The sequence below is a fragment of the Monodelphis domestica genome, chromosome 5 (genome assembly GCF_027887165.1).
Source record: "Monodelphis domestica isolate mMonDom1 chromosome 5, mMonDom1.pri, whole genome shotgun sequence".
Lineage (NCBI taxonomy): Eukaryota > Metazoa > Chordata > Mammalia > Didelphimorphia > Didelphidae > Monodelphis > Monodelphis domestica.
The window spans coordinates 275,271,364-275,285,333 of NC_077231.1; the positions used below are offsets into that span (position 1 = coordinate 275,271,364).

At 37.5% G+C, this 13,970-nt stretch overlaps 1 protein-coding gene across 1 annotated transcript in view; it reads left to right on the forward strand.

The window, feature by feature from the left end:
* Positions 1-628: 628 nt before the first annotated feature.
* Positions 629-13,970, forward strand: part of GTPBP10 (GTP binding protein 10) — a 40,037-nt gene continuing 26,695 nt past the window's right edge. The window contains exons 1-4 of the mRNA XM_007504992.3: positions 629-1,015; positions 4,803-4,996; positions 7,014-7,105; positions 13,188-13,332. Of these exons, the coding sequence (XP_007505054.1) occupies positions 983-1,015; positions 4,803-4,996; positions 7,014-7,105; positions 13,188-13,332 (464 nt within the window). The 5' untranslated portion in view covers positions 629-982. The remainder of the gene's footprint in view (positions 1,016-4,802; positions 4,997-7,013; positions 7,106-13,187; positions 13,333-13,970) is intronic.

Genomic DNA, 13,970 nt, shown 5'->3' on the forward strand with positions numbered 1-13,970 from the left:
TTTAGCTCCTCTACCTCTCAATTCTTTTTTTCCATTTGCTTTATCTGAGGTCATGATTGCTACCCCTGCCATTTTTACTTCAGCAGAATCATTTTGCTCTAGCCCCTAATTTTAGCTGTTTCAATCATGTTTCTTATAAAGGACATTTTTGGATTCTAGTTTCTAACCCATTCCCTTATGCCATTTTATGGGTAGGTTCATCCAATTTACATTCACAATTATATTTGCTAACTGTGTATTTACCTCTGTTCTCTAACTTATTCTCATTTTTACTCTTCCCTTGGTAAGAGTACTTTTTGCTTCTCACCACTGCCTCCATTAATTAACCTTTTTTTTTGTAAACCCTTACCTTCCATTTTAGAATTAACACTAAGTTATCAGTTCCAAGGCAGAAGAGCAGTAAAGCCTAGGCAGTTGGAGTTAAAAGACTTGCCCAAGGTCACACAGCCTGGCTATCCATTGAGCCCCTTCCCTCCTTATTCTCATCTCCACTTCCCATTTTTTTCTCTTAACTTTTTTCCAAATCAAAGCGATGGGCAGCCCAAGGTGGGGAATTATGTTGGAACTTAATATCAATATATTCGAATTTTAATAACCTTTCGAATGTTTTTTATGTTTCCAGCATTGGAGACTTTGAGGACACCGGTCCAAAGGGAATCTAGACAAGCACACCCAAGTGGGGTGCGGGGGGGGGAGGAATAGGGAACAAAGGCTCCGCGCAGGAGAGGGTACGGGAAAGAGGACCACGGGGAGGTCACAGGGTCCGCTTCTCACCCGCAAGTTCACCGAGCCCCGCCCGCTGCCAAAGGAGGACACGTGACCCGCACAGATTCTTCCGCGCCTGCGCCATGAAGGCACCAGCCAACCAGGCAGCCGGCCGTAGGAATTTAGGAGAACCGAGTTCCGGGCAAGATTGGACGGGCATCTGCCAGAGCTGAGCTGCGCTTCCCTAGCCCTGGGGACCCCAACCTCCGCCGCCACCATGGTACGCTGCAGCTGCTCCTTCCTGAGGAAGGTAGGTTCCTGGGCCTGACGCTGCCCTCTCCCTCTTCCTTCCCTCAGTTGACTCCCCCACCTCACTTCCGCTCCCCTAGGCAGTCCCTTTCCCCCTCCTTCCATTCCTTTGGACCCTTTCCCCCTCCCTGAACCTCCTAGAGAAACGAAGGATGTCTTCCCAGAACCCTCCTAGTTTGGGTCCTTTTAGTTTAGCGGAAGGGTTATGGTTGTAGAGGGAAAGGTTGGACTTCGACGTATTTGTGACCAAGTGATCTCTCTCCGTGGCTTGAGAGCTCTTTCGTTTTTGTCACTGTGGATACCCACAGGCCTGGCACACGGTGGATGGTTAATGAAATCTTATTGATTGAAAAGCTAGGGGCTAGACATTTCCTACATTAAAACTTTGGAATTTGGCTTTTTAGTACTGTTTTTTTTTTGTTGTTGTTAAATCTTCACTCGCATCTCGATCTTGGTGACACCATTTAGGGTTTTTTGGGCAGAGATACTGGAGTGGTTTGGTATTTCCTTCTCCAGCTCATTTTACAGATAAAGAAACTGAGGCAAACGGTGAAATAACTTGCCCAGCGAAACACTGTTAATAAGTGTCTGAGGTCACCTGGCTGCCCTAATGAGATTTTTACTCCCCTGGAGCAAATGCTCTAGTCTAGGGTAACCCATTAACTGTTATTCCCAGGGTTATCTTGTCTGTGGGATTCTATCCTCCCAATCGTAATTTTAGATTCAACTCTAGGTCAGAGGACTCTAAACATTTTGCTAGTTATTGCTAAAAATGTGCATTCTTAATTCACATAGTAGGTTGATTTGACTATATGAAGAAAAGTAGTCCAGTCTCATTGTTGTATATAGTACAAGATTTAAAAATCACCACAGATTAAATCAGCACTGCTTTAAAAAAATGTGTTGCATTAATGAAGAGACTTGTTTTAAAGATAATTCTGCCTTTTGGAAGTTGGGAGAGCTGAATGCTAATTCTGATTTCTTCTGAGCATGTGATCTGGAGCAAATCTCTTCAACTCTCTAAGCCTCAGTTTACCTCTTCTGTAAAATGAAGTTTTGCAGTAGATTGTCCTTACAATCTCTAAAGTTCTTGCATCATCACCTTTTGAACACTACCTTGACTTTAAGGTCTAGCATAAAAATTTAACTGTTGGTAATGAGTTTTCTAATTCTGAATTTGTTGTACTACACAGACTAGCAAGGGACATATTTTGAATTTAAGGACTTTAAAAGGCAGGCACTTTCTTTACATAGGGCAAGTTGAGATCAATGAATTTGTTAATGTCCCTAGAAGAGATTCTTTTCCCCAAGACTGTATAGCTCAATTTGAATCAACAGAGTAATGTGGTTATCAAAAATCAAGAATTCAGTGTTGTAGAACATTAAAGAAGAAAACCTTTTACTGTCATATTTTTGAATTGCTCTGTCTTCTTACTTATGTCAGTTCCCCCATGAAGGATGCAGATCACAAAGTATCCAGACTGCCTTATTCTGTGATATTCTTATCTGTGTCTTTCTCCCATGAATTCTCCACATTATAAATCCATATATATCACTCAGTTTGTAGATAGGAAGAGTTTTCCTTTAGTTCTCTTGGCATTACACTTTCATCAATGGAGCACTCATACTGTCTGGGGTTATCTTCTGCTCTCTGACCAGCCCATGTACTTTTCTTATCATAAATAGCTCTGAAATTTTTTACAATGACTTTTATGCACAATACTGCTCAAACCCCTCCATTTGCCCTTTGGATGACTGTCAGCTTTAATTAATTTGAAACTGCCATTCCATAATTCAGAACCATGTAGTGTAACTGAAGTTCTTTGGCTTGAGATTAAAGCTTAGTATTGGAGAGAAATGTGACCAGAAAAAGAAGTGTGGTACTTAAAAATAGGCATGATATATATTGAGTCTTAAAGTGAAGGCATAAAGGAAAGCACACCTCCTCCCTCTTTCCTCCCTATACCGGGTGGATCCTCTCTGGAGAATTTATGGGAAACTGTAGGCTTCATAGGAAAAAGCTTCATAACTTATAATACCTATGGAGAAAGTATCCACATTGATGAGATCAGATCCATCAAAGTATTCAGTATGTGTATATCTGTAGTAGGAATTTGGAGGGCATCTTGATATAGCAAGGTGCATCCCCCCTAATCACTCACATAATCAGAGAGGCCAGGAGAAGATGCAGACATATGAGGCTTTATTGTTTATCATGCAAAGGCTGGGGACATTGTGCTTAAGTCAAATAGATACAACCCAAAGATACAAATGAATTCCCCAATTTATAGGAAACTAATACAATACCCTCCACCTATGCAAAAGAGCCCCAATAAAAGGTGTATGTGAAAGACCGGGAAGGGGATGGGTAAAGGGAGATTTAAAAAAAAATAACCTCTACTTGGAGTTTCTATTTCTAGCAAGAAATACATTAAGAATGTGTCAACGTGAATTTTTGGATGACTCATTTTACCCTTATTTTTGAGTAATCTCAGTGCCAAGTACCCCTATTTTGGTATGAATGTTACGTACCTTTTTGTTTTAGAGGCTTCTCTCTTGGATGAAAGTTTTCCTCTCATGAATTCCAGTTTTTTAGACCTTTGCCTTTTAATTTGTTACAGCTGACTGTTCCCTAACACCATAGCTTTTAACTTCAAAGAGGTTTACGCACCTGTTTGTGGTTAGTCACTGTAGGCTTCCCAAAAGGGTATAAAGAGACTCTCAGGTTCAGTATCTCTTTGAAGTTGGCACTAAGAGTTGTGCCTTCTCCCAAAAGGAGAAAACATCTAGTATGTTTTCTCCCAGGGTAGAGTGGGTACTTAGCACTGCTTTTCTCCCAGGGATACAGTTCCCAGAGTCTCAAGGTCTTTGGTTTTGTATGGTGTTTAGAGTTTGACTCTGTGAAGTGACTAAATACTTAAACCATATCCCTAACCCTTATTAAAGAGTGGGTTTTCAGACTACCTGGTAGTTCTGTATTTATTTCCAAGTTATAAAATAATACACTAATGTCACTCCATACATGAATAAGTGGAACTTCTCTGTGAAGATACAGTATTATGGGCATTGGGAGGAAAGGTCAAACCAGGAGATAAGAGATTTGTATACTCATGTCCTCTATAGATTTGTAAAACTATTTATCAAAATGTGCCCACAAATGTTATGATAATACATCATCACCTATGATAACTAATTAAAATTTTTGACTAGCCTCTACCCTCAACACTGTAGATGAGGAAAAGATTTCATTGTGTTGTAATTTACTCCAGGTCCACTTCTTTGAACCTTTGTTAGAAAGAAAACAATCCCTGATACATTGTTATTGGATAGAATTTCTTTGAGAAAGGCTTTTACAAAGATGTATATGCATTAGACTTGAGGTATAATTTGGAAGACAGGAGATGTTAAAAAGAAAGAGAACTTTTATCTTTCCGAATCCAATTTGTTTTTAGCATTCTTGTTTGAAAGGGGGAAAAGATAGTTATCATGCAGGAGCTTACAGATCAGATTATGATTTAGAGTTAGCACTTGGAGCCAGAAGGTGCCTTAGAAATTATCTAATCCAAACTACCTCATTTTATTGATCAGAAAACTAAGGTTCAGAGTGGATAAGTGATGACCCTCAGATCACACTAGCTTTGTTGTTAATTAGCAGAGACCAACCTGAACTGTTATCTTTTGTTCCACTACACTATTATTTCTGTAAATTTGTTTCATATACAAATTTAGTATCCCAATTTGCAAAATCCTTTGTATCCAATAAATCCAAACTTTTTTTTTTAAACTAGTATGGAAACTTCATGGACAACCTAAGACTCTTTACAAAAGGAGGAGCTGGTGGAATGGGTTATCCTCGATTAGGCGGAGAAGGAGGAAAAGGTGGTGATGTCTGGATTGTAGCCAAAAAGAGAGTGAACTTAAAACAAATTAAGGATAAATATCCCCAGAAACGGTTTGTAGCAGGAGATGGAGCAAATAGTCGGTAAGTACTTATTACATGATTTGGACTTGTATAACATTGGACATCTATGCTTTTAACAAAAATGAACCAAGCTTTTTCCCCCCCTCAAAAATTATTTGTAGTTATATAACAAAAATGCTACAGCTTCTGTGTATCTGACTCAGTAGGACTTATCCTAGCAAAATTACACTCCTAGAAGTTTGTTCTCAACCATACTCCTTAGCTTTTCCCCCACCTTGTATGCCTTTCCCCCTCTAGATAGGCCCATCTTCCTTTTCCTGGAGGCCTTAATCTCTTCTGTATCCCCTTCCCCTGAAAATAAGGGAGAATGTTATAACAGTTCTTTACCCTTGAAGACTTACTGAAAACTTATTTATCTAAAGTCTTATTAAAGCCAGTCATTCTCATTTCATTATTCCTATAATTAAATAATGAAAGATTACTTCCTCAACTGAAGCTGAAGAAGCTCTCCCTTTGCTAGCCTCTCCTAAGTCATAGAGTCCACTCTGCTCTAGCACAAATCTGCTACAAGAATATTTGTTCCAACACACTAATAGAGGCCCAGGATTTAGAGAGCTAGAGAGGTTATACCAAATTGTCAAAGGGGTCCATGATACAAAAAAAGGTCAAGGTCATCTCCAAGGGCCTTTCCTGCTCTTTACATTTGTTGTTGATCCTTTGGATCAGTTGTGTCTAGACTCTCTGTGAACCTCATGGGATTTTCATGACAAAGATACTGGAGTAGTTGACCATTTCCTTCTCTCCCACTCATTTGACAGATGAAGAACTTTTTAAAGACCAAGTGCCTAAACTGCAACCCTCAAGACACATGTGAACTCCCTGCTTTACCCCAGATAGGGGAGAAAGTGCTCCTATTAGGCTGCTAGGCAGAGGGGTCCTCGGGTGCCTGTGGAGAGGGGAGCAGCCCCTCTGGCATGTGTGCCAAAGGTTTGCCAACATGGATCTAGCCTATCTTCGTTCAGATCTAAGTGGATGTGTTTTGATCCACCTCCTTGTGGACCCTTCCAGCTTCAGTAGGGCTGGCTGCCTAGACTGGCAAGACTTTGAACCAAGTTGAGTCTTGACTCAAAAGTATTTTTTTCTTATTATACTACAGTGCCATCTCCAAACATATGTTTTCTTTGCTCTTTCTCTCTTCCAGTACCTGGTGAAATTATCTGCGGTGGTGCCCCCCCCCCCCCCCATGTAGATAAGAAAAATGGCAGCTGTTGAGATTTCATTAGAAACTTAAGTTCCTAAAAGAAACCACTGATATCAACCCCTACAATCCTTGAAAATATAGATGTCTCCAATTACTTCATCTTCTCTAATTAAATTAACTTAAGAACCAGAATTTAAGCTAAATATAAAGCTATTTTATTCATTTTTTAAAAATTTTATTTAATTTCTAATAAGTGTATGTATGTGTAACTCATTATATATGTTCGATATTTCAACTATATACATTGGAATGGAATCAAATGACCATCTATAACATTTGTTTCTCTTCAAATTAATTCAACAAACATTAAGTATTTACTGGCTGCAGAGAACTGTTCTGAGAGCTAAGGGCATTCAAAGATGAATAAAGCTATGTATTGCTTTCATGGAACTTACAGCCAGCAAGATTGTGTATTTCTCAAAGGGTAAGGACTGTCTTGTTCTTATCTTTGTATCCCTAGTTCCTGACACATGAGTGGTTAAAGAAATGAGTACTATGACACTAAAAAGAATGAGTGTACAAGAGAGAAACAGTACTCGAAGACCTCAGAAAAGATATTTTTTAGCTTATGGGGAATAGGAATCTAGAGAAAGCTGTTTGCTATAAGGAAATATATTCAGTTCAAATGACTGACTTAAAAAACATGGTAAAAATTGCAGGCATCATTTCAAAAGTGCCTTCAGTAAAAATGAGCCTGAATACATATGCATGATTAAATCTTGTTTGTAAACTAGAATGCCTACTTGAAGTTTAGTTTACTTGATTTGATTTCATTTTTTTTAATTTGGGACATTTATGTCTGTTTTTGCCTTTCAGAATCAGTGCTTTAAAGGGAGAAAAAGGCCTCGATTGTGAAATTTCTGCACCGGTGGGCATCATAGTAACTGACGAGAGAGGCCAAATTATAGGTGATTGTCCTTGTTTAAGTTTTTGTAAATATTTGAGATATGAACATTTCTAGAAATGATTAGGTGTTATTTTTCCCCTCACAGTCTCTGCCTCTCAGGGGAAAAGAATCTAAAAATTTAGATTAGATGCACTGTCAAGGAATAACTCTTCATTGATTTTGTTTGCATGTAGAAATGGGGAACATACACTAACTTCATTATGGCCTCTCTGTTGGATTCTATCTTTAAGTGTATGATATAGGTTCAAGTCAGATGTTGGATTCCTTAACTAAGAATCAACTTATAATGGACATACTCCCTACTATTTTCATCACTAGTCACCTTTTCCATTTGAGAACAAACAATTCCTTGCACCTTCATGCTGCATACTGGATAGCTTGTCCAGTTAATTCATTGATTCTCTTGCCTATTCAATGCACATTTTTCTTGACCTTTTGTATACTTAGGGACAGCTTTCAACCCATCAGCCGGTCTTCTGTGGGTCAATACCAAACATCTGGCAGTCCTTCCCCAGCCATTATTTTCCAGTGGATACTCATCTTAGAATGTGTCTGCTCCCTGAAGGCTCCATCTCTGGAGGGAACACCCATATGAAATCATCTTCATTTTCTTTTATTCCCTTTAGAAGTTACCTAAATTATAGACACAAATATTCTTTTTAAGGCCTTTCCATGACTCAGTACCTAAATAATCTCAGCCTCCTCACCTTTAGTCCTTGAATCTGTAATATAATATGCTCTCTTGGTTTTCATGCAAAATATGGTGTGGAGGGCTCCCAATGGAGCATGCCAAGCATCCCATCATCTAAGAAAGATGCTTTTAACCATTGTTGTGTTATGGACCTCTTTGGCAAACTAGTGAAACCTACATAACCCTTTTTAAGACTAATAGTTTAGGGGTCAGCTGGGTGGTTCAGTGGATTGAAAGCCTAGAGATGGGAGGTCCTAGGTTCAAATCTTGCCTCAGACATTTCCTAGCTGTGTGACCCTGGAAAAGTCACTTAACTCCTCCATTGCCTAGCCCTTACCACTCTTCTGCCTTAGAACCAATACATAGTATTGATTCTAAGGTGGAAGGAAGGGGTTAAAAAAAAGTAATAGTTTAAAGGAATGCAAATTAATATAATTGAGGTTCTGCCTCACATTTATATTGCCTAGTAAGACAAAAAGAAAAATGATAAATTTGGAAGGAATGGGAAAATTGGGACACTGATGCATTATTGATAGACTTATGAACTGATCCAACTATTCTGGAGAACAATTTGGAACTGTGCAAAAGTGCTATAAAACTGCATAACTCTTTGATCCAGCGTTACCTGCTCCAAGATCTTTCTCAAAAAGATTTTTTTTAAAAGGAAAAGGACCCATGTGTACAAAACTAATTTATAATAGCTCTTTGTGGTCACAAAGGATGGAAATTGAGACAATTCCCATCAGCTGGAGAATGACTGAACAAGATGTAGTATATGATTGTGATGGAATACTATTGAGGTATAAAAAACGATGAGCAGGATGTTTCAGAAAAGTGAAGTGAGCAGAACCAGGAGAACATTGTACACAGTTAACAATATTGTACTATGATCAATTATGAGTGATTTAGCTATTTTCAGCAATACAATGATCCAATGCAGTTCCAAAGGACTTAATAAAAAATACTATCCACTCTGAATTCAGATCGAAGCATACTTTTTAAAAAACTTTATTTTTCTCCTTTTTTTAAAATTATTGTTTTTTGCTACAAAATGTTTTGCATGAGTGCACATGTATAATCAAATTGTTTGCCTTCTCAATGTAGGAGAGGAAAGAGGGAAAGAATTGAATTAAGAACTCAAAATTGTTAAAAATTGTTATTACACATAATTGAGGAAAAAAGATTTGGTCCTCTCCCCCAAAATAATATTTTTAAATGCATAAAATACATAGAATTAAAAGTGAAATCAAATACTAGCGAAAGTAAAGATATTATTCTTTTCCCCTATCCAAGTTCCCCTATCCAAGACCCCTTGAAGTCTATCTATGGACTTGTGGAACTGAGGTAAACTATCTCTGGGGATGTCTTAACATTGCATAAATACCAGTAGAACACATGGACTATCCATTACTTATTCCTTTCTCTTGCAACATGACAGACCCTAACTCCTTCTCTGCTCATATACTTCTTTTATAGTATAATTGGTATATTGGTACAGTTCTGCAGCTCACTCATGTTAACTATGTGTCTTCATTGTCCTTTTGGTGATTTGTAATTATAATTCTTTGGAGGTGGTGGTAATCTATGTTTTATAACCATATATCATCAGAAGAAGTAAGTATATTAATGTTAGGAAATGGGCATTTGATTCAAAGATGAGATTAGGATCAAAATCTTCCTCACCTGTCCTTTTTTTTTTTTAACCCTTCTGTCTTGGAATCAGTATTGTGTATTGGCTCTAAGGCAGAAGAGTGGTAAGGGCTGGGCAATGGGGGTCAAGTGACTTGCCCAGGGTCACACAGCTGGGAAGTATCTGAGGCCAGATTTGAACCTAGGACCTCCCATCTCTAGGCCTGGCTCTCAATCCATTGAGCCATCCAGCTGCCCCTCACCTGTCCTTTTTATTTTTTTAATTTTTAAAAAATTTTATTTAGTCAATTTAGAACATTATTCCTTGGTTACAGGAATCATTCCTTCCCTCCCTCCCTTCTCCCCACCTTTCCTGTAGCCAGCGTGAAATTCCACTGGGTATTACATGTGTCTTTGATCAGAACCTATTTCCATGTTGTTGATGCTTTGCATTAGGGTGTTCACTTAGAGTCTAAATCCCCAATCGTATCCCCCTCGATCCATGTAATGGACCAGTTATTTTTCTTCTGTGTTTTTACTCCCACAGTTTTTCCTCTGAATGTGGATAGTGTTCTGTCTTGTAGATCTCTCCAAGTTGTTCAGGGTCATTGCATTGTCACTGATGGAGAAGTTCGTTACATTCAATTGTACAATAGTGTATCAGTCTCTGTGTATAATGTTCTCCTGGTTCTGCTCCTCTCATTCTGCATCACTTCCTGGAGGTTGTTCCAGTCTCCATGGAATTCCTCCACTTTATTATTCCTTTTAGCACAATAGTATTCCATCACCAACAGATACCACAATTTGTTCAGCCATTCCCCAATTGATGGGCATCCCCTCGTTTTCCAATTTTTGGCCACCACAAAGAGCAGCTATGAATATTCTTGTACATGTCTTTTTCCTTATTACCTCTGGGTTACAAACCCAGTAGTGCTATGGCTGGATCAAAAGGCAGACAGTCTTGTAGCGCCCTTTGGGCATAGTTTCAAATTGTCCTCCAGAATGGTTGGATCAGTTCACAACTCCACCAGCAATGAATTAATGTCCCGACTTTGCCACATCCCCTCCAGCATTCATTCTTTCTTGCTGTTATGTTAGCCAATCTGCTAGGTGTGAGGTGATACCTCAGAGTTGTTTTGATTTGCATTTCTCTGATTATAAGAGATTTAGAACACTTTTTCATGTGCTTATTAATAGTTTTGATTTCTTTAACTGAAAATTGCCTATTCATGTCCCTTGCCCATTATCAATTGGAGATTGGCTTGATTTTTGTACAATTGATTTAGCTCTTTATAAATTTGAGTAATTAGACCTTTGTCAGAGGTTTTTATTTTGAAGATTTTTTCCCCAATTTGTTGCTTCCCTTCTAATTTTGGTTGCATTGGTTTTGTTTGTACAAAACCTTTTTAATTTAATGTAATCAAAATTATTTATTTTACATTTTGTGATTTTTTTCTAACTCTTGTTTGGTATTAAAATCTTTCCTTTCCCAAAGATCTGACATGTTTACTATTCTGTGTTCACCTAATTTACTTATAGTTTCTTTCTTTATATTCAAGTTATTCACCCATTCTGAGTTTATCTTGGTGTAGGGTGTGAGATGTTAATCCAAACCTAATCTCTTCATACTGTTTTCCAGTTTTACCAGCAGTTTTTATCAAATTTTTGGTCCCACAAGCTGGGAACTTTGGGCTTATCATAGACTATCTTGCTGAGGTCACTTACCCCAAGTCTATTCCACTGATCCTCCTTTCCTCCTTTCTGTCTCTTAGCCAGTACCAAATTGTTTTGATGACCACTGCTTTATAGTATTGTTTGAGATCTGGGACTGCAAGGCCACCTTCCTTTGCATTTTTTTTTCATTATTTCCCTGGGTATCCTTGATCTTCTGTTCTTCCAAATGAACTTTGTTATGGTTTTTTCGAATTCAGTAAAAAAATTTTTGGTATTTCAATGGGTATAGCACTAAATAAGTAATCACCTATCCTTTTTAAATGATGTGAGTAACATTGGTTACATGGAAAAGAAGAGAACAAATATTTATTAAGCACCTACTATGTGCCAGACACTGTAAAGGACATTTACAAATTTTATCTTGTTTTAAACTCTCAACTCTGAGGTTATATTTTTATTCCCATTTTAGAATTGAGGGCACTGAAGTAAATCAGAGGTGAAGTGACTTGCTGAAGGTCATTCAGCAAAAAGGAGTTTAAACTTGGGTTTGAACCAGGTGTTCCTGACTTCAGGCCTACCTCTATTTTCATTGCTTTTTGCTGCATCAATAAATTTATCCTACCTGTTGCCATAAATTTCATTGACTTCCATATGCATAATCCTTCTAGCATCCCAATTTTGTAATTATTTGACCACAGTTCCATTGACTTGCATTTTTACTTTACTTTTGTCATTCATAAGGACATTATCACCTTAGAAAAGTTCTGTGAACAAAGTTTCATATCTGTTAGTCTAGTTTCAGCCACTCTACTTTTTTTTACTTCTCTACTCGAACTAAATGTTGTCCTAATCTACTAATACATCCCTTTACCTTTGACCTTTCTCTCTCTTATTTCTTACATTTCTTTCGCTGCCAGATTTCTAAAAGGCATTGTCTACAACTTGTTCCTGCAACAGCCTCTTGACCATTTAACTGTTCCTTTTGCATTTTGACTTCTGTTTTCAATTCTCTCTGAAGTCATGAAGACCTTCTAGTCAGTCTTCATTCTTATTGCCCTCACTGCTCTATTTGATATTTTGATTGTGCTCACCTTCAAATTCCTTTCTCTCTTAGCACCCATGCCACTGCAATCTCTTGGTTCTTCTACGTCTACCATGGTAGATCGTTTACAATCTGACTCCACTCTACTTCTTTCAATCACCTGATAAATTTCCATAACTTAAAAATTCTTCTAGGAGCCAAACTTCTAGTAATTTATATCTCCAGATTTGTCTGTATGCTGAGTTTGTCACAACATTCATGCTAGAAGAGTAGCTTTATAGGACTTGTCAAACCTTTGTTATCCACTGGAATAGCCTTCAATACCAATGATTACTGGAGCAAGATTTTTATAGAGATTTTGTTGAACAACATTTAAAATTAAGTATATTCAATTTAGATTATTTAATTCTTTTAATTAAAGCAGCTTCAGATTTCACATGACCTAAGTTCCAGGAGAATTCCTTTTTTTCCTTTAGGTGTTAGTCAAGGGCTTACTAAAGTTTAATTTGGGCCATGTTGGTTTCATTTAATTTTTTTTAGTCTAGGCATATAACTGATATATTTAGATGTGATCAAAATGTATATCAGCTTGGATGGTTTTGTTATTGTAAGATTAAAAAATTAATATCCAAATACCTCAAGTATTACATTCTTATAAGAATTTATTAATTAATAACTTGAAGAAAAATGAAAATGATAGTATTTGCAAAGAGAGAGTTGCCTGGACCACCAAAAGCAGGAAGAGAGCCAGGAGGAGAGCACAGGAAGAAGAGTTAAAGGGTTGGGTTATGTACAATACATAAGGATGCTATGTGGATGAAGGGAAAAGGATTCTGGGAGATGAAGTCCAAGGATTCAAGATCTCTAATTCCACATTATCCATGTTTGTTTTCAAACTCTCCCTAGCAACCATATGCTGATAACAATTCCTTCAGTTCTAGGAATTGAGATTTATAGTTACAGATTTATGATAAATGAAAATGTGTCATTACTAGTAAAACTTAATATTGATCCTGACTATAAAAATATATTTTGTTTTCTTTTTAGGAGAACTCAATAAAGAGGATGACAAAATTTTAATAGCACAAGGAGGACTTGGGGGTAATTTGCTTTCAAATTTCTTGCCATCCAAGGGCCAGAAAAGAATAATTCATCTTGATCTAAAACTTATAGCTGACATAGGCCTAGTAGGGTGAGTAACATCTTTTAAAATATAAACCTGGGGGGAAATTGTGAGAATGAAAAATGAATGATGATTCCTAGTTGGAATTATTGTATTTAGTAGTTTTCCATGACACAGATTGGAGTCTCGCAAAGCATATTCTTATATTGGAAAAGATACCTGAAATTAGAAGGTCATTTGTAGTACAGACCTAGTTTAGGAGAACAGGAGCAAATCCTAATTTAGACTAGATATAGGACCTGTGAATAGTGAATTAGTTTTTTCTTTTGGTGAATAAATCCAGAGTCCAAGGAGAGTCAGGTGAAATGCATAATCATATCAGGCAAGCATAATCGGTAATAAGAGCAAAGAAAGGAGGGAAACAAGCTTGCAGTAAGGTTAGGTCCTGTACTGAGCACTTTACGTATATTATCTCATTTGATTATCACAAGAACCTAGTGAGGCAAATGCTATTATCACCCTTATTTTAAATAGGGAAAAACTGAGACAAATAGGTTATATGACTTGCCCACAGTCACCCAGCTAGTATAAGTATCTGAGGCCAGATTTGAATTCAGATCTTCCTGACTCCAAGCCCAGTGCTGTGTATGATGTTATCTAAGGACACAGTTACAGTTTATTGGAGGGAGATGTGTTGTACATAGAAA